Source organism: Bison bison, unplaced genomic scaffold, assembly GCF_000754665.1.
Source record: "Bison bison bison isolate TAMUID 2011002044 unplaced genomic scaffold, Bison_UMD1.0 scf7180017864201, whole genome shotgun sequence".
Lineage (NCBI taxonomy): Eukaryota > Metazoa > Chordata > Mammalia > Artiodactyla > Bovidae > Bison > Bison bison.
In genome coordinates this window covers 140,648-158,977 of record NW_011494773.1, presented here as the reverse complement: position 1 = coordinate 158,977, position 18,330 = coordinate 140,648, and the positions used below count along the sequence as shown (strand labels likewise).

At 40.9% G+C, this 18,330-nt stretch overlaps 1 protein-coding gene across 11 annotated transcripts in view; it reads right to left on the bottom strand.

Annotated features, from left to right (window-relative positions):
- The window catches only part of TTLL5 (tubulin tyrosine ligase-like family, member 5), a 317,321-nt gene that overhangs the window by 278,215 nt on the left and 20,776 nt on the right, over positions 1-18,330 (bottom strand). For all 11 annotated transcript variants that reach the window (XM_010844355.1, XM_010844354.1, XM_010844353.1 and 8 more), the window contains exons 4-7: positions 17,317-17,399; positions 15,934-16,040; positions 12,363-12,493; positions 7,117-7,199 (exon numbers count right to left, since the gene is read on the bottom strand). In XM_010844355.1, coding sequence (XP_010842657.1) covers positions 7,117-7,199; positions 12,363-12,493; positions 15,934-16,040; positions 17,317-17,399 — 404 coding nt within the window. The remainder of the gene's footprint in view (positions 1-7,116; positions 7,200-12,362; positions 12,494-15,933; positions 16,041-17,316; positions 17,400-18,330) is intronic.

The window sequence follows — 18,330 nt, the reverse complement described above, 5'->3', positions numbered from 1 at the left end:
AAACAGAATCTAAACAGCTCTAAAGATTTTTATACATGCTATTAAATACTTACATACCAAGAAAATAAAAGTTACTTAAAAAAAATAAATAAAAACTTGCATTCTCCCAGATGTAAATAAAGCACATTGGATATTTTAAAATACCACCATTATTCTTACAGGAAGGCTTTCATCAAGTTACTCAGAAATTTACAGATCTTTCTACAAAGGATTCTGGCATTTTCCCCGTGAAATGGGATGGATGTTTCATTGATTCACTTAATAGTGCTTACTGTGCCACTGTAGGTAAAGATTGAACTAGATCTCTTAAAGATTTTTTTCAATGAAAAAGAATTGCCTATACAATAAATAATGATGAGTATTGATGGGTGCTGCATAAGGCACTGGGGATACAGTGGTGAAGGAAACAGATGAGATCCCTGCCCTCACGGAGCCCAAGCTCTACTCCCAAAGAGTCTGATGACTGGGGAGAGGGAGAGCAAAATACAGAATTTAAAAGAACACAAAGCAGCATGTCTACAGGTGTGAGATGTGAGGCTGCCCAGTGGAAATGCAGACCTGCCAGGAGGACCAGTCAGGGAAGGCTGGTTCAGGATGAGTAGGTTCAGAAGGAGTGTTGAAAGCTAGCAAGCACACGGTGGAAAGGAAAGGAAGCCGGTGTGTAAAGACAAAGCCCAGGTAGAAAGGAGAGTGGGCAGATTCAGTGACCTAGGGCTAAAAGATTCAATTGGGAAATCATGAAAAATATGGTTAGATAATTAGAAAGGAAGACCCCACTGGCAAAGGGATTCAAACCCCTGGTAAGAGGAATTTAGATTGAACATAGTGGGAAACAGGAAATTACTGTAGATTCTTAATTAAAGATCTGGAACAGAAGAACTCCAAGTGAGATGAAGACAGAAAAATCAGCTGTCAGTCACCACAATCCGTACGGGACAAAAGGACTCGAAAAGGAAAGCGTCTCTGATGATAATTGTGAAAATAACAACTATAGTAGCAGCAACAGACACACTATTAACATTAGCAGGAAAAAAAATTACAAGCGTACCGAACGTCTGCTATGTGCTAACATTGCTCTTATCCTTCACAAGTATTATTTCATTTAATCATCATCTAACACCCACATGGTAGGTCTAACACCATCCAAATATTATGGATGAGGAGCGAGTCAGAGAGGGTTAGGAAACTGCTCAAAGTCACACAGCTAAGAAGTGATAGAGCACCATTTGAACCCAGTCTGCCTCAGAAACTCAGTACTTAAGCACTATTTTCAACTTTTCTCCCAAGTTCTGACCTAAAATAACTGTCCCCCCAATTCAAAAGTTGTCTTTATAAAAATGTATTTGTTATCCTAAGTACTACAGTTTTTTTGTTTTTTTTTTAAAGGATAATTTTGTGACCCCGGGGTGAAGATGATAAGATTTCCCTCTCATTTCCCACTGCTGCCATCTCACTCAGAACACAACTTCACAAGCCATTTCTATGCATCATACGGACACTACAACATCACTACTGATTCATGCTTTGGCTCTGGTCACCCACACCATTTCCTGATCAGTTTCTCACACAGACTATCTCTATTTTGAGTCAGCTTAGGGTGTAAGAACTGATGCAATCACAGTACAAAGCAGCAAGCTACAGGCTGTGTTCCAAACCTAAAAGTAAACAATTGCAGCTCTTTTTCTACTAAGTAACACCTACAGGCTACAATGGATACTTGACCACCCAATCTGACCACCTAGCTTTCCTGGGAACCAGAGAGGACACTGGTAATGGTCTTCACTCCATGACACTCTAGCTAACGTCCACGCTCATTTCCTCTCTTTCCTTCCTCATTATATACATTTGTCCTTTGAGTTATGCAGAACATAATCTCTTACACTGTTCAGATAACTTGTTCAATGGTCTATACCTCTCATTTCTGTCTGCATCAGGAATTAAACTGTAAGTTCACACAAGAATGGTTTTGAATACAGTTTTTTTTTTTGTATACTATAATATACAGATACGCAACTAATGAAATCTCTAACATCTTCAAGCCTTTTTCATATTTTCATCCAAATATCTTCTTGATATTTTCATCCATCCCCAATTAACTCATTTTAAATGATGTAAATTCTAAGCTCAAATTGCCCTCCTAAGTATGCTAAAGCAAGAACCTGAATTGTCGGGAAACACATCCATTTTTCTAATTTGACTTTAAAGCTCATGGTATCTGTTAAGTTATTGTAAGATAGAATGGTACAGCGGTCAAGAGGGTATGCTCTGGAATCAGGCAGGCCTGAGTTAAAATCTTCACTTACTAAGGAAGGAATAGTAACGACCTTTTAGGATTCTCATAAAAAAGACTAAGTGAGATTGTATTTGGGAGGTACAGTGGTAGGCACATAGTAAATGCTCAAGGAATATCAGTTATTATTAGTACTGCAAACTCAACAGTATCTGTGTAGTTCCATTTACTGAGTACCACAATTCAATAGCATGCCTCATAGCATGCCATATACCACTCATATGATTCAGTGCACTCAGTTATAATGAAGAGACGTAAGAATTAGGAGACAATCCCTATTCCTACAATAAAGAGTCATAAGAATTAGGAGATGATCCTACTCCTCAGGCAGGCTGGCACCTGGCAGGCAGCAGGGACGTCCTAAATATCTGTTGAACAGTGAGACCTACGAGCGTATGGAGAGCGTATGAGCAGACAGAAACGAGAGAGCTGTGGAGAATTACATTCACAAACAGAGGGGTGAACAGTGACCTAAATGCTCTTCTAACCATAACTCTCCTGATACTTCAAAATTTCAGAGAAGATATGCGTATCGTATTTACCAAGGATAATGTGTGAGACAAGGATGACTAAACTTGATTTCCATAATCAAATCCATACCTTAATCGGAAAACACCAGATCTTTTCCCTCCTTGATTTGAATATACTAAATTGGGAAAATACGGCATTTAGTCACGGTTACTGAAGGAGCTGGAGCAAACTCGACTCTGCTCCTTTATGCTGTGTTTCCAGAGTTAAAGAGCCCAGCACAGAGACCAGCCAAGATGCTCCCACCTGTAGGAGCTCACACTCCTCTCTCTTCAGTGTTACGTGCAAGGAATGCTTTTCCTGTCCTTTGTCCTATTCTCGTAATGGCAAAAGTGGCTATTTGCAGATATTTTCCAAAAGGTTATGACTATTATGGGGAACTTTTAATGAGAGGCCCTTCTTGCTCCAGTGGGAAGACAGGGGAAGGTGTTTTTACTTGGCCCTCACACCTAACTCTGCCCTACCCTGCACGCCTCACCCACTCACACTAGTGGGGCTCACAGACCCTCCAGCAGAGCCCTCCCTCTCCATTCCCCTCGAGTCTAAAAGGAAAGCAGGCAGCAGCCTTGGAAAGAGTTACTTCATCCAGTTGGCTAATGGGTCACATATTCCATGGGAAAGGATCCAGGTATGGAACAGAGGAGATGGTGAGGCCGTGTGTGTGTGTGTGTGTGTGTGTAGGGAGGGAGAGGAGCGTATTAACTGTATGGTTTGTAGGTCTGGGTAAGATGTGATAAAATTCCAGATCTGGAGAAAAATTGGGAATATTTTCCCATTACATCCACATGCTGCCAGCTCCCCTGGTGCTTGCTGGCATCTCCCCAGGCTTCTGTCTGGCACCTCCACCAAAGACCTCAAAGAATCAGACTCATTCCAAAGCTTCACTGAGGGAGAGGGGGCAGGCAAAGGGTCCCGCCAAGTACTTTGATCTCTGCAGGGGGTCTCCAGGGAGTTAGTCCAGGGAGAGGTGGGAGGCAGGAGGAGAGTCTGCCAAACGCGCATTCTCTGAAGACTTGTCACCCCCTTTATGAGACAGGGAAGAGTCAGGGCACGGGGTTCTCAGCCCCACCAAGGAAAGTTTAACTTTTCTATTCTTTATGATGTTGATTTTAAAATAACAAATCACTAGGGCAAAAGAGCATTCCAAGAGAAAAACGTCCCAGATGAGCTGGGAATAGATCCTATTCTTTTTGACTCATGTCTAAGAAAATAAAAAGCAAACTTGTACCACAGTTGACTTTCAATAGCAATTCCATTTGGCAGCTCAAACCCAAACCCAAACGAGGGCCGTCTATGAGATTCAAACAACACTGGAGCTCCTGGCGCGGAGCTGGAGGAAAAGCTGTTGGACAGGAGCCGTCACACCAAGGTCAGAACAGAAACAAGAAAAGAGAGCTCTGCGGCATATGACCAGGGCCTTCTGTCCACAAAAGACCCGGGGCAGAAGCCCTCCGGAGTGACCCAAGGGCAAGGAGCAGGCCTTGTAGCCTGGGCCTGGGGCTGCACAGTTACTGCATCAGAACCACATCCGGTATTTCTCCAGCATAAAAGGTCTGGCTATCAGTGTTTACTGTACAGTTTTTAGTCCAGACCGAATTTGAGGATTTTCCCATGTGAAAGACCCCTCAGAAAATCAGTTTCTGCACATATAGAAAGTAGCTCAGATCGTGTGCAGAGAAAGAGAATTGGGAAACTTGAGACGGTGTACCAACTGCACACACAACATCCATCTCCAGCTCTCCTCCCTTCCAGGGTCCCACTCGAAGGACAGAGAAGATATTTTTAAAAGAATGAAATGATAAATAACAAAGCTAGAAACAGTTAAAGGAACCAACAAAAGACCAAAGGTTTAAGGAAATCCTGAAAGAAGGAAAGCAGATGGGAACAGGTTGAGAAAACAGCAGAGGAAGACCCAGCCCCACATATCACAGAGGGGAGAGTGATCTTCCCAAGAAGGCATCTGAGATGTTCCAAGCTGGCAGTGAACACGCATATGGAGAGCAGGAGGGAGCCAAGGGACAAGAATAGGATAATTAATTAACAAATGGTGTTTAAAACACTGCGGCCAACAGGCCTTCAACAGCCACAGCTTAGCCCTCAGAATGAAACCTAAGGGGAGGACGTCTGTGTGCGTGGGCGCAGGGATCTGACAAGGAGGGGAACTCTGCAACCCCGTGGCAGACACAAAAGGGAAAACAGGGGAAGGGCAGCGCCGCCCCAGAGGGAGATCGCCAAACTCCTCTGTTATAGCCTTGCGTTCCGGGAAACAAACTCACCCAGAAGGGCAATGCAGATAGTGGAGTGCAGGGAACCCGACCAATTTTTGTGAAAACCTTATAAATCCTAAGTGTACTTACTCAAACCTACCTCCCCAAGTTCCCTGCAACTAGTATGAACAAAGGAAAAGAAAGCAACAATCAAAGTTAACCCATGATTCATATGCCTTAAACTCGTGATTTGTATGCCTTAAGCCTAGGTAGTTAACCGTGGACAATTATCAATAGGCCTGTGGTCATACCCCAATAAGCATAATAGAATTTATGATTCTATTCGGTTACACAGATAATTAGGGTATTTGTTTAGGCGAGGGAGAGTCTAGGTAGGAGCCCTGGGGCTCTTCCATCCAGGGGGTCTGGTTTTCCAGTTGGTATGGCATTTCCATAGATACTGGGCATAGAGCTCAAAGTCCACAGTCCAGCCCAAGATGGAATCCTGCTTTCAAGATGGAGCCTGTTCTGTCTGTTTCCTCCTTTACTTCCTTTAAATCCACAATCAGACCAGTCCTGTTTTGGCAAGGGAGAGGGAAGAGGCAACGATCCTCACCCACAGCAACCTACGGTGCGGACTGACAGTCAACAGGCCTTGCCCTTGCCACAAGGCTCAGTCCGCCCTCCTGTCCAGGGAATCAGTCCTATACAATGGCAGGGGAAACCCAGGCCGGCTGTCAATTTCAATCAGTCTACTCTTCCGTTCATTAGTATGACTCAACACTGAAGGTCACTAAAATTGAGAGAACACAATTTCAAGAGAAAAAAAAAAAGGGCCCAAGAAAAGTCATGGAACAAAAGAGAACTTTAAAAAGCTTTCAATTCGTATGGTCAGAAAGACCAGCTGGCAAACTGCATCTATTAAGCAATAACAAGATGTTATCCAGAAAAAAAAAAAAAAGGCAAATCGGAAAATAAGAGCTTTTGTACATTATGAGAGCCAATATAGAAATACAGTAGATGGAATGAATGATAAAATGGATCGCACTCAAACTGGTGATCCAGAAGATAATGATGGGAAAAGACAGAGAGTTTAAAATGGAAAAAAGTTGACATGAAGACCCAAAATGCTTCAAAAAGGAGTTTCAGAAGGAGAACAAGACAAAAATGAATGATTTTCCCTGAAATAAAGAAAAATCACTAGTTTCTAAACTGAAAGGGCTGACCAAATGTGCAGAAGGAAGTATGAACAAAGACCCAGACAGAAATATTGATTAAATTTCAGAATTCCCATCTGTAAAATTTCCGTAAGTTTAAATTTTTTACTCAACTTATAAAGCAGAGAAACTGAATCACAGTTATTGAAGAGAATGTAAACATGATAAACCTTTAAAATATAAAAACAATAAAAAAGTAATTGAACTTAGAGATGGAATGTGGAAGGGAGGATAGGAGGCGATATGCGTGCAGTGAATATCAAACTGAGAATTAAGAAACAAAATGTAAAGTTGAGAAAAGATAAAACACAAATCAACTGTACTGAGTTACTAACTACTGTTAAAAGTCTAATGAGTGAGACTGGGGTTAAGACTTTATTTACTCTGTATATCTGTCCAACTGAAAAACAACTTTTAATGAGGATCTGGCAAAGAATCAAGATACTGATGACTTCTGAAAAAAGAAGCGGATGAGGAGGAAGAAGGGGGGCTGGCAGGAGCAACAAGGATGCCATGCCGAATTAAATTAAGGTTAATTTGCTTGATGATCTTGAGGGTAGGAACCCACAGTTCTCCCCACGATAGAAATTAAATGTACGTGCTACCAGCTAATGCTTAGTGTGGAGGAATTTGCAAGACAGAATGCTGAAAGCAGAAAAAGTACTTCTTTTCTGTTGACAGTAAAGGCTGCCCTCCCCCCAAATTCAATCAAGTGACATTAGCTGTAGAGTAACTGCTGGCATGGGAGGAGGTTACTGCCAGTAAGGTGAACAGTAGACTCATGCCCTCCCTCAAAGTACACTTCTGAACGCACACTTAGCTAACACAAAGGGAAGAACAAACAGAGTCAAGTGTGCCCCCGTTACAAACTCACGTTGTTGATCAGGTAGACGCCCCGCCCCCTGGAAGAGGCCACTGGTTTTACGATCCAAGGTCCCCGGTCCTTTGAATATGAATCTGCTCAAAATATTGGAAGACAAAAAAAAAGGGGGGGAGGAAGAAAGGACATGAGTTTATTATCTCAAATTTCAACATGGTTATCTACTCAGGTACCCAAAGAATTTTCCAAATTTCCAAGTGAAGGACAGCAGCTAAAATAACCTGTATTTTTGGACTAGCCTTAAAAATGAGAAGATAGAAAGAGAAGGGAAAGAGATAAGGAGAAAAAAGGAGACAGCAAAATTACATAATGTATTTCTTCCATCATTTCCCTTCTTGAATGAGAGGATGAAGACAAAATAAGGCACATATTCAGATGTTAGTCTATTACTGTCACAAACCACCTTCAAGAATCTTGCAGGCCATGCAATCTCTATTACAACTACTCAATTCTGTCACTGTAGCTCAAAAGCCACCAGAAAGAATATGTAAACAAAGGGGCATGGCTGGGTCCCCCAAAACTTTATGGATGGACACCAAATTTCCTATGATTTCCACATGCCACAAAATTTTATTCATCTTTGATTTGTTTTTCCCCAACCATTTAAAAATGTAAAAACCATTTTTTTAGTTCATGGGACCAGATTTGACACAAAAGCTGGAGTTTCCAGACACCTGTTCTACATAATGAAATACTAAGCAGACACACAAATGAGAATGTTATTAATGAGAGGCAATGAGCTCAAAGACAGGCTGCTGAGTGAAAAGAAGTCAAGTGCAAGGCACTGGTTATCATACACTCCATCTGGTCACAAACACACTCAAGTCATGTGCTAGTAAGCACTCAGAATATCTTTAGAAGGATATGTATAAATACTATACTGATCACTTCTGGGGAGAACTAGATGACTGAGAAAGAGAGGAGGAAAAAGGCTTTTCACTGATTATCGTTTTGTACTTCTCTTGTGCCATGACTATATTACCTTTCAAAAAATATAATTTATGTAATTTTAGAGTCTTGTAATGGATGGCATATTTACAGTTATAAGACAAATTAACCTTTATTAATCTCTATAAAGTGAAGCCACTGAATATATGTATATGTATCCCCAAATTTTGCCATTATCCCCAAATTCTGAGATTACAATAGATTGAAAACAAAAGGAACTATTAAAAGAAAACAAAAAGATTTTTTAAACTTCATTCATTCAGTACTTCTAAGTACCCAACCCATGTCAAGCAGTTCTCGAGTGTGTGGAATGCAGATAGTCTTCACCTTCACAGAGATTAGCCCAGCAGAAAGGCAGACACTAAGCAAGAAATCAGACATTCACAAAGAGGAGGGAGGGGGCCACAGGAATGCCACAGAAAATGACCACACCTCACTGGAGACAGAACCCTCTGGGAACAAATGAATGAAGAAAAAGCTGGTTTTCAGAACAGGGAAAATCTAGCTAAATGCAACTTCTGCCATGTAACACTTTTAACAAACCTTACTTTGTGGATGGGCCTTATCAGAAGTTGCTGCTTCTATTGGTGCTTCACTTTTATCATATTCTCAAAATCTTAAATACCAAAAATTTGTCCTTTATGCTAGGTGTTTCTCCTTGATTTGTTGTATTTCAGAACAAGGACTGATTTCTTTCACAGGTTCCAAAAATGTGCATCAGAAGCAGAGGCAGGGCAAAGAGCTGGGCAGTCTGTCAGGACGAATATACTAGACCAGGGGCCTGCAATTCTTTCCAGTGCCTTCTAGCTCCTAGGGTGGCAGCATGCTCGGTCTAACAGAAAAAGCACTGAACCAGGAGTAGGAAGATCTGAGCTCTAATTACCCAGTCTCATCTTTAAAATGCAGGCTTTAAATTCAAATTATGAGATCTCTCATAATCCTACTATTAGGATTCTATAAGTTTACTGATTGCTATGAAATCCAGTCATCTGCAATTAACTGGCTGACATCAAAGTTTTGCCCATTCCTTTGAATTATTTCTGCCTCTCTTACATCTAAAGATAGCCAGAGGACACAATTCTGGCCCGTGAGGAGTAACCAGGAATCTGCTGGGCTGTAGGGTAAGGTCTCTGCCTTTCTGATATTGGCACCACCCTGTCTGCCTTGCTGTTTCCTTCTTCCTGTTTAGAAAAGTTGTCCACTCGGGGGACGAGGCTGCAGCTGGCAAGATTTTTGGTTAGAATGTTTGGTGTCACAGACCTCCAACTGTACCACACACCGTTACACTAGCAGCAGTGGCACTGGGAATCTAGCAAGATCTGGTCCGTATATTCCAAGCCTCACATTCTAATTACTGGAAACAGTTTGGCAATATCCAGGCTTTTTCATCTTCTGAGGCAGTGTTTGGTCTGTGGGCTTGGGCTCTGCAAAGATGCATTTCAGGTTTTCCCTTATAAGAACAGAAAGCTACAAATTCATGAGACCCGCCTTGACTGGTATCTCTAGCATCTTCAGGCAGCCCTCATGTTCCTCACCAGTTCTCTTCCAAAGGCCCACTGCAGGCTATTCACACGTCTTTCTGCCCCTCAAACACCCAAACCCATCCCTAGGCCCCTCATTCCTGGTATGTGTCCTCATCGCCCTCCTCACCAAGAAGGCTGGTGATTTGTAACATAAACCCACTCACCTGCTTCCCTCCCATTGAAAAGTGCTATCTCGATGACCACTTAGCTTCCTTCCTTCCACCTTTTAGGGGAGAGACTCACCCTTCTACTCGCGCTCTTGATCAAACTCTCTCCTGCCTCGTCTGGGATCTCATTCCTTTGCTCGTATCTTCAACCTCTCTCTCCCCTCTGATTTCTCTGTGGTTCTTCCTCTCTCTCTTTTTCTCGTCCATGGTAATCATATCCACCTCCACATCTACAACTTCAAGAATCTATATCCCTGGCAAAAATTCAAAACTCCCCTTACAACTGCCTGTAAAACATCACCACGTGGAAGCCGGCAGGCACCTCAAACCCACACCAGGTCCAAACGTGACACTCCTCTTGCCCTTCTAGAATGCAGAACCCATTAGAATTTGAAGAATATTACGCAATAGCAATTCCACTGAAAAACAGGTCAGGCTTGAACAGATGGGGCACTCTAACTCTATCCAACCTTCTGAATGAGCATTCAGCCCTCAAACCGGCCTCCAAAGGGTGGGGAAGAACCACAGAATAGGAACTAGTGGAGAGGGAAAAGGGAATTTTCAACTTAATATCCCTTTAGTGTTTAATACAGAATTATTCTAGACTTTGATTTCTCATTAGGGATTCAACAGCAGGAGGTGTTCACTGTCAGGAACCCTTTTACATTGCTGACATGGTAGCTGAGGCATTTTTAGGCTATCATGTTGGCTTCCTACATAATTTTTTTACTTTTTTTATGTAACAATGCATCTCAACATAACTTGAAATAGGAAATATTATTGAACATGTGTTATGTACCTATCAGGCCCCACTCCAAGTGCTTTCCATGTATCAAGCTACTTAAACATCCCAGCACTATAACATTCATACAGGTAACAGTCCCACTGAACAGGGGAGAAAGGTAAGACACAGGAGGTTCTGGTATCGTGGCTAAAACCCCTAACAAAAATCCCTAACTGCAAATGTTCAGCTCTGAGTACACTGTCGCTCTGAACTTAATTCATGTACTGAATTCTCTGCTCTGACCCGTTCCAGAGCCTGCTGTGGACCAACACTGAGCCACTAGTCCCAGCACGGGCAACAGGTGCTCTCAGAGGAACGGCCTCTCCGAGATGAAGGAGGAGGCCTGTGACCACCCCTGACGTGAGTCCCAGAGGATGAACACCCCACTGGGCGACCAGACCAGACTCAAAGTCCAACAGGCTAACAGAATCAAAGCCAGGAAGTCTAGAGCAAACTTTCTCTTCCTCTTTCCATGCTTCCTCATAATAGAGGAAGAGTCTCTCTCTCGGACTTAGTGAGAAGAAAACTATCTGTCTATCCTGTGTCAAATCTGATCTCCCTCACAGAAGTGGCTTCTCTCAAGGGAGGTATTGAGAGATGGTCATTGTGTGCACACGCCCAGTGTCTTTAGCCACAAGGCACAGTGGTGAGGAGCTTGGCTTCTGGAACCAAACAGCTGTATAATCTACAGAAAGATACTTAACCTCTCTGTACCTTAGTCTTCTCACCTACAAAGCTGGGAGTAGTAACAGTTCCTACCTCAGAGTAAGGCACCACTTAGAAGAGAGCTTAACAGAAGGAAAATGTTCATCAGCTATTATCACTGCTTCTACTTCAGTTCAGCTCATTCCCTCAGTCATGTCTGACTCTTTGCGACCCCATGGACTGCGGCACGCCAGGCCTCCCTGTCCATCACCAACTCCCAGAGTCTATTCAAACTCATGTCCCTTGAGTCAGTGATGCCACCCAGCCATCTCATCCTCTGTCGTCCCCTTCTCCTCCCGCCTTCAATCTTTCCCAGCACAGGGTCTTTTCAAATGAGTCAGCTCTTCGCTTCTATTTAGACTCTCCCAAAAGACTTGCCTCACTCCTTCTCTGTACTTATGCCTCTTCTGTGCACTAAGCCTGTGCAGAGACAGGCTCTGCACACCAAGGAGCAAAACCTGAAACAGCCTGTCCCCTGTGTCTGGACATAAAGAGGTCTAAGTTCACTTTAAGGCAAAAGAAACAATGACACCTGTATGCAGGCCACACATTCCTATCTAGCTTAACCAGCAAGACAGCAGACATCCCCATTGCTATCTCACTCCCATGAATATATTTCAATTAGTCTAAACTCCAAGGAAACAGGGTGACGAACTGGCACCTCTAAACCCTATCACTAAAAGATGCGTGATACTTGTACCCCCGAAGAACATAAGTCACACACGTCCAAAAGTTGAGGTGACAAACATTCCTTAAATGACAAGAGGAAGAGAGATACCAAAAAGGGTGCCTCTGTGGTTCATACGCAGAAGTACATTCCTCCTTACATGGGCACTAACTCACCAGTGAAGAAGGACTTTCCGTGCTAGACAGGAGCGCATTTATATGACACCCCAGTGTGTCCTTACATACCTGACACTGACAAGCTTACTAAGAATAAACACACACAGACATACTCAGCATAAAACAGTGTTAAAGTTATCTCTGCAGCTGTTTTACTCAAGAAACAACTTTTTAAGCATTTGAAAAGCCCTTAGGAGTAAATAACTCTGCTCCAAGTTCAGTTGCTGGGAATGGGGATGAGGGATGGGGCACCAGGAGTCAAGCACTTACTACAGAATTCCGCATACTCAGCTGGCAGCAGGAAGGTCTGGGGGAGGATGTGAAAAGCCTTGAATCCATGTGTATGCTGCATTCGAATGATGTTTTTGTACAGTCGGTCCTTCCGGGTTAGTTCATATGACCTAAGTTTCATAAAAGCATTGCCGTTTCAGTAAACTATGACTCGGAGGTTTTCCTATGTTAAAGAGTTCCCAGTTTATGAGCAGTTACTGAGGACAGTCTTATACCCCAAATCTATCACTTTGTCAAGGAAATGATCACCTTAAAACCAGGGCAATCACTGCTACCGATCAGGGACTGGAATCTGGCAAACTACAAAGATGGGCTTCACTTAGCCATGACCGCACTCATGAGTCTCTGGTTTGTTGCACTATTTAAAGACCATCCAAGAATCTTTGCTGTAACCATTAAAAACACATTCCATCTGTTGTTCAGCTCAAAATTTTCACTTTGATTTCTTAAAATCAAAGGTTTCTTTGCAAGATCTAGGTATCACCAACACTTCTTCCTTACCCACTGTCCTCCTTGGATCTAGAGCAGAGGTCCTCAAATTTTAGTGTGCATAAGAATCACTCATAAAGTTCCTTAAAAATGAATGTTCCAAGATCACATCTCCCAAAATTGGGGGATGAAGTCTAGGATTCTGCATTTAAACATGCACTCCAGGTGATTTTGCTACAGATGGTCCAAAAAATTGATTTGGTCTAAATCAGTGATTTCTGAACTTGACTGAGATATGGATCACTCACTGCTTTTAAAATATATAACTTTCTAGGAATATATTTACCTAGAAAGATTAAGCACCTAGAAGGTGCTTTTTAAATATACACTTTCTCTGGAAATGGTGATTCCTTGAATCTGCAATAAAGACCTGTGACTTTAATGTACCCCCAGTGACGCTTATCATTAAGCAATTAGAAACAATAAACCAGAGGATAAGAAAAACAACACATTCTCGTACAGCTACCCAGTATTAGTGGTCTCCAAACATTTTTGCTTGGTACTCCTGATGCAAATTTTGGGAAACCACATATCTTTTTAGTTGACATGTAAGATTTTTCATCATAAACTTAAATTGTTCCAAAGGATCTAACGAATGGCAAATATAGTTTTAAAATAAAACTATAACAGTATTCTTTTAAGTATATTCAAGGGAACCTCAATAACAATAGGATTCATTAGCCACTGTGCATTTTCTAAGTATTATAAAAGAAAGGCTCTCCTCATCAGTAAATATTTCACTTTTTTAAAATATTACATTTTTTACTGAAATTAACATATAAACAGGAAAATAAACAAGTCACAAATGCAGAGCATGATAAACTTCAGTCTGTGTGACCACCACTGAGCACAGAACATTCCCAGCACCCCAAAAGCCACCCTCATACTCCCACCCAGACATGACTCTCCACTTTTGTCCTTCCGTTTACTTCTTCCATTACATTTCCCACAAACAGCTTAGCCTACCATAACAGATTCAATACTTGTGTCTTTTACATTATATTATACCTTTTCTATAAGAAAAATGTGCATACAAATTATATTTAATACTTTTTAATTTCCTGTGATCATAAGGCTGTGTCTGTTATCCATACATTGACCTATCATTACAGGAACACAGTACACAATTCATCAAAACACCATAAAGACTATAACTTTTGATTATAATATATATCAAACAAAAATCAATTTCTCCATTTTGATAATTACACTATGGTTATAACTGATGTTAACAAAAGGAAAACCAGGTAAAGAAAACAAAGGAATTCTGTATTATTTCTGCAACTTTTCTAAAAGTCTACAATTATTTAGAATAAAAAGTTACATTAAAAGAGCGCACAATAATATTGGAAACATTTTAAGTGTTTGCATTCTTCTTGTACATGAGTCAGCTGAGCTCCTACAATTCAAACAGGAGTCAAGAAAACATAGGTTAGAATTTATGAATACTGAGTTCAAACTGAGATGGAATTCCTACATACCTACAGCGTATTTCAAAAGCTATTGAAATAAATAATATATTACTAACAGGCATTAGGAATGCAGTCTCTACTGTGGGCTATTTTAAGACTGTTTAAATATTTCTTTAAAATAGCTGCATCTGATTTACTTCAACTACCCAGTCACCCATTTAGAAAACCAGTCACATCTTCCAGACATTAAGGAAGAAACTAAGGTTTAAACTATTTTCTGCCCATGAAGCTCAAATATAAAATAAAACTGGAACCTGTTGAAAAGATTTAAAATACACATTTATCTAAGATGATGAAGAAATTATTTGATGTTGGAGACAGCATAAGCTGGGTATTTATACACATTAACTAAATATGAGACAGTAGAACTGAATAATCAAGAAGAAAACTTCATTTCATAAAAATGAGGAGTAAAATACATGAAGTGATTGAAAAGAAAACTTCTTGAGTGAGTAACTGGGGCATAAGTCCTGGAAATAAAATATAACATAACCACTGAGCAATTAACACAATTTTTATTAGATCTGCATCTCTTCATTAGATAGATGAGATTACCTGCCCTCTTCCCCAGCAGGCCATGTATCTCTCTGTTGTTGAATATTACTCACTGCTAGAATAAAGCAGGGGATTCAGCATCAATTCTATTCCTGTTTGCTTTTTCACAGATGTAAACACTGAGAAACAGAATAGCTAACACTTATATACAGTGTTTACTATGAGGCAGGCATGTGACGTTCTAAGCACTTCAGATCTTGATATCTAAAATCCTCACTATAGTCCTACAAAGTGTGTGTTATTAGTATCTTCTTTTTACAAATGAGGAAGCCGAAGCTCAGAAAGCTCACCTGCCCAAGATCAGTCAGCAGAGCTGAGATCGGGGCCCAGGTACCCTGGCTACAGAGCTCCTGCTTCTAGCTACCAAGCAGGATTGCCTCTCGAGGCTGACATTAACCTAACTGACTGGAAGAAGTTTAATACAGCAATGATCCTCAATTCTTTGAACTATTTACTAATTATAAGTCAAAAGCCAAAAGACGACCTATCATTAAAATTTATATTTAATGATTTATCAGCTGACAACTTGATCATGTCCTTCTTTAACTCTGTTAAAAAGCAAAGAAATGGAAATCACTAACAGGCTAAAAGATTCATTATACTATTATGTGGAGTAAACATCAATTTTTTTCATTCCATGTTTGGAACTCTGGAAAGTTTTACATCTCTGCATAATATACATATTGAGAATCTAGGTGGGCTATTCTTTTATAAAGGGGAAAAACAGTAAATGAAAAAGGAGGTGAGAGGTGAGACTCTAGCCACATTGAGGGGCTCACATGCAGCTTGATTTGAGGAAAGAGAATCTATGGGATTTGCAATCCAGAGTAGTGTATTTTAAAACCATCCATCCTACAGAGCCCTCACAAAGTCTTCAACTACATCCAAGAAGGTGAACACCTCAGTTTGATTTATACACAGCTGCCCTATATCACAGATTTCCTTTTTTTTAAAAGATGTTAATTAGCTCTGCTGGCTACATGCCTCGATGTCAGGTACCTTTAAATGGAGCAAAGTAGCTGCAAGAGCATTACCTGGGAAAGTGATTAACCTTTTGTGCTTCAGAGAGGGTACGAAGTAAGAAGGGCTTCAAGTGGGATCCTGTCCACATTAGGTTATAGTCAGTGCTGCTCGGATGAACCTAAGGCAGATAAAAAGACAAGATAAGAACCACCAGAGACAGCCCCTGGAAGAAAAATGGAAGAAAAAGCCATAGAGATTATTCACCCACAGAGCACTCATGGGGGTGGGCCCATTAGGATCTGAGCCTAGTAAGACAAAAAAGCTGAGTGTAAGAACACGGGCATAAGCAAGTTTAAAGAACTGTGAGAGTTGGGCAAGTACTACCTACAAAGAGTAGAATTAACTCTTTTATAGAAGTCCATGATACCTCTTAATATTATTACATATCAAAGTAAGAGATGAGGACTCCCTTATCAGACTGTCCTTGCAGATGCTGAGTATAAAGTGATATCAGATCTAAAACCTTATACCAACTCAGAATGCATTCATTCACTAGAACTCATTTGTTCATTCACTCAACAATTATGTATCCTCTGCCTCTGATGTAGCAGGTACCACTTTAAACCCTGTAGATAAAAGATCAACAAAGACAGGATATAAACTGGTATCAGAACTTCCTCAAAATGTCTACTTCACATCTCAATGTAAGATAAGAAGTGAACAACTAGACTTTTATCAATTGTCTCAAAATATCTACAATGAAAGTCTGTCTAGCATTTTTACCTGTCCCTATTGATACCAACATCCCCATTTTCCCAATTTTCTTTTAAAGGATCTGCCAATCGCCCACCCCTCCTTTCCCCCAAGGAGTGGACCCTTGACTCAAGCTAGCCCAATCATTCCATCTCCAGAATACAGCTCTTGAGTGGAGAAAGGCATAAGGACAATGAATAGAGTCAATTAATTCCACAGCAGCAAAGGTGGTCCTGAAGACTTCTGTTGCCAGATCCCTAGGGCTATTGCAGTCTCCCTTTCAAAGGCCTGCTTTTTCAGCTGTTCCTCTGATTCTGCTAGCCACTTTATGCACATCTTTACTACAAATTCCTTTTCCTTTTTGGTTTAAGTTAGGCAGAGTCTGTTTCTGTTGCTTATAATCAAAGAGCTCTAACCGAGTATTAGACAATTCCTTATGGACATCTCTGCCTCTAGCCCATGCCTAAAAACATAGCAAGGAAAAAAATTAAAAAAAAAAAAAAAACCCACACAATCTTGTGGAAATGTTTTCCATGTATTTCATGGTAAAGCCACTCAGAAAGTCAATGCAAATTCTGCATCATCTCTAAGTAGGGGTCCCATGTACTTTCTAGAGCTAGCCTTGTTAGATCATAGTCAGTTAGGTAGCTGGGACTTTCAGCTTTTGAGCAAATCAGGTAAGGCAATGAAAATGAGCTTACTTCATGAAATCCATGGGCTGTCAGAATGCTGCGTACCAGGCGACTGTCTGTTCGTACAATCTTGTAAGACAAGTGATAACGTTCTAAAGAAAAACAGAATCAAGTTCAATAACAGGAAAGTTAACTGTGGAGAAAGGAATAAAAGAGATAAACAGTAATATGGTGGCTGCCATATTGTAATTACACAAAATAACATTATACTGCTATCCTTATGCTACTAATAAGTGGATTATTTTGGAACAAGGGGATCTTAACCAGAGAACCTGAGGTCCATGGGGCTTCACAAAACATGGGGTGGAGGTGGGGGGAGAAATGACATCCTTGTTTTCAGTAATTTCTAGTTGCAATTTAACAGTACCTTCAATCAGGAATGTAAGCAACAAAGCGGAATGGTACTAGCAGTGACTGTGACCCTGCCGCCCAGAGACAGCAAGTACTCTAAGATTCTTCTACAGTTGTTCAGTTATCTTAGAAAACCCCTTATTCTCAGGAGTTCCTTGGTGGCCTAGTGGTTAGGACCCTAGGTTTTTCACTGCGGTGGCCTGGGATCAGTCCCTGGTTGGAGAACTGAGATACTTGCAAGTGGCAAGGCACAGCCCCCCCAAAAAATCACTTATTCTCACAGTATTTAAAAATTAATAGAGTTAACAGACCCACAACTAAGTCATGTTATTTAGCACACTAATAAAAAGCATACATATCACAAACTTGGTTTTGAAAAATATTCTGAGACTATATTTCAATACAATTTATTTTCTTTGTAGTCTTGTGTATCTTTAAAATACACCTAAAAAACATTAGTCTGAGAAGAGACCCACAGGCTTCCCCATACTGCCAAGACCACTCACTACACCAAAAAAGCCTAGGAAGCCCTGTTCTAGATAGCCCCATGTGCAACAATTCTGATCACCAGCATATCTTAGACCAGAGACATGATAAACTGGTGATGTGCGGATCGAAACCAATCTGCAGACCTGGCTTCTTTGTTCTCATTGTGCTTTAAAAAAAAAAATT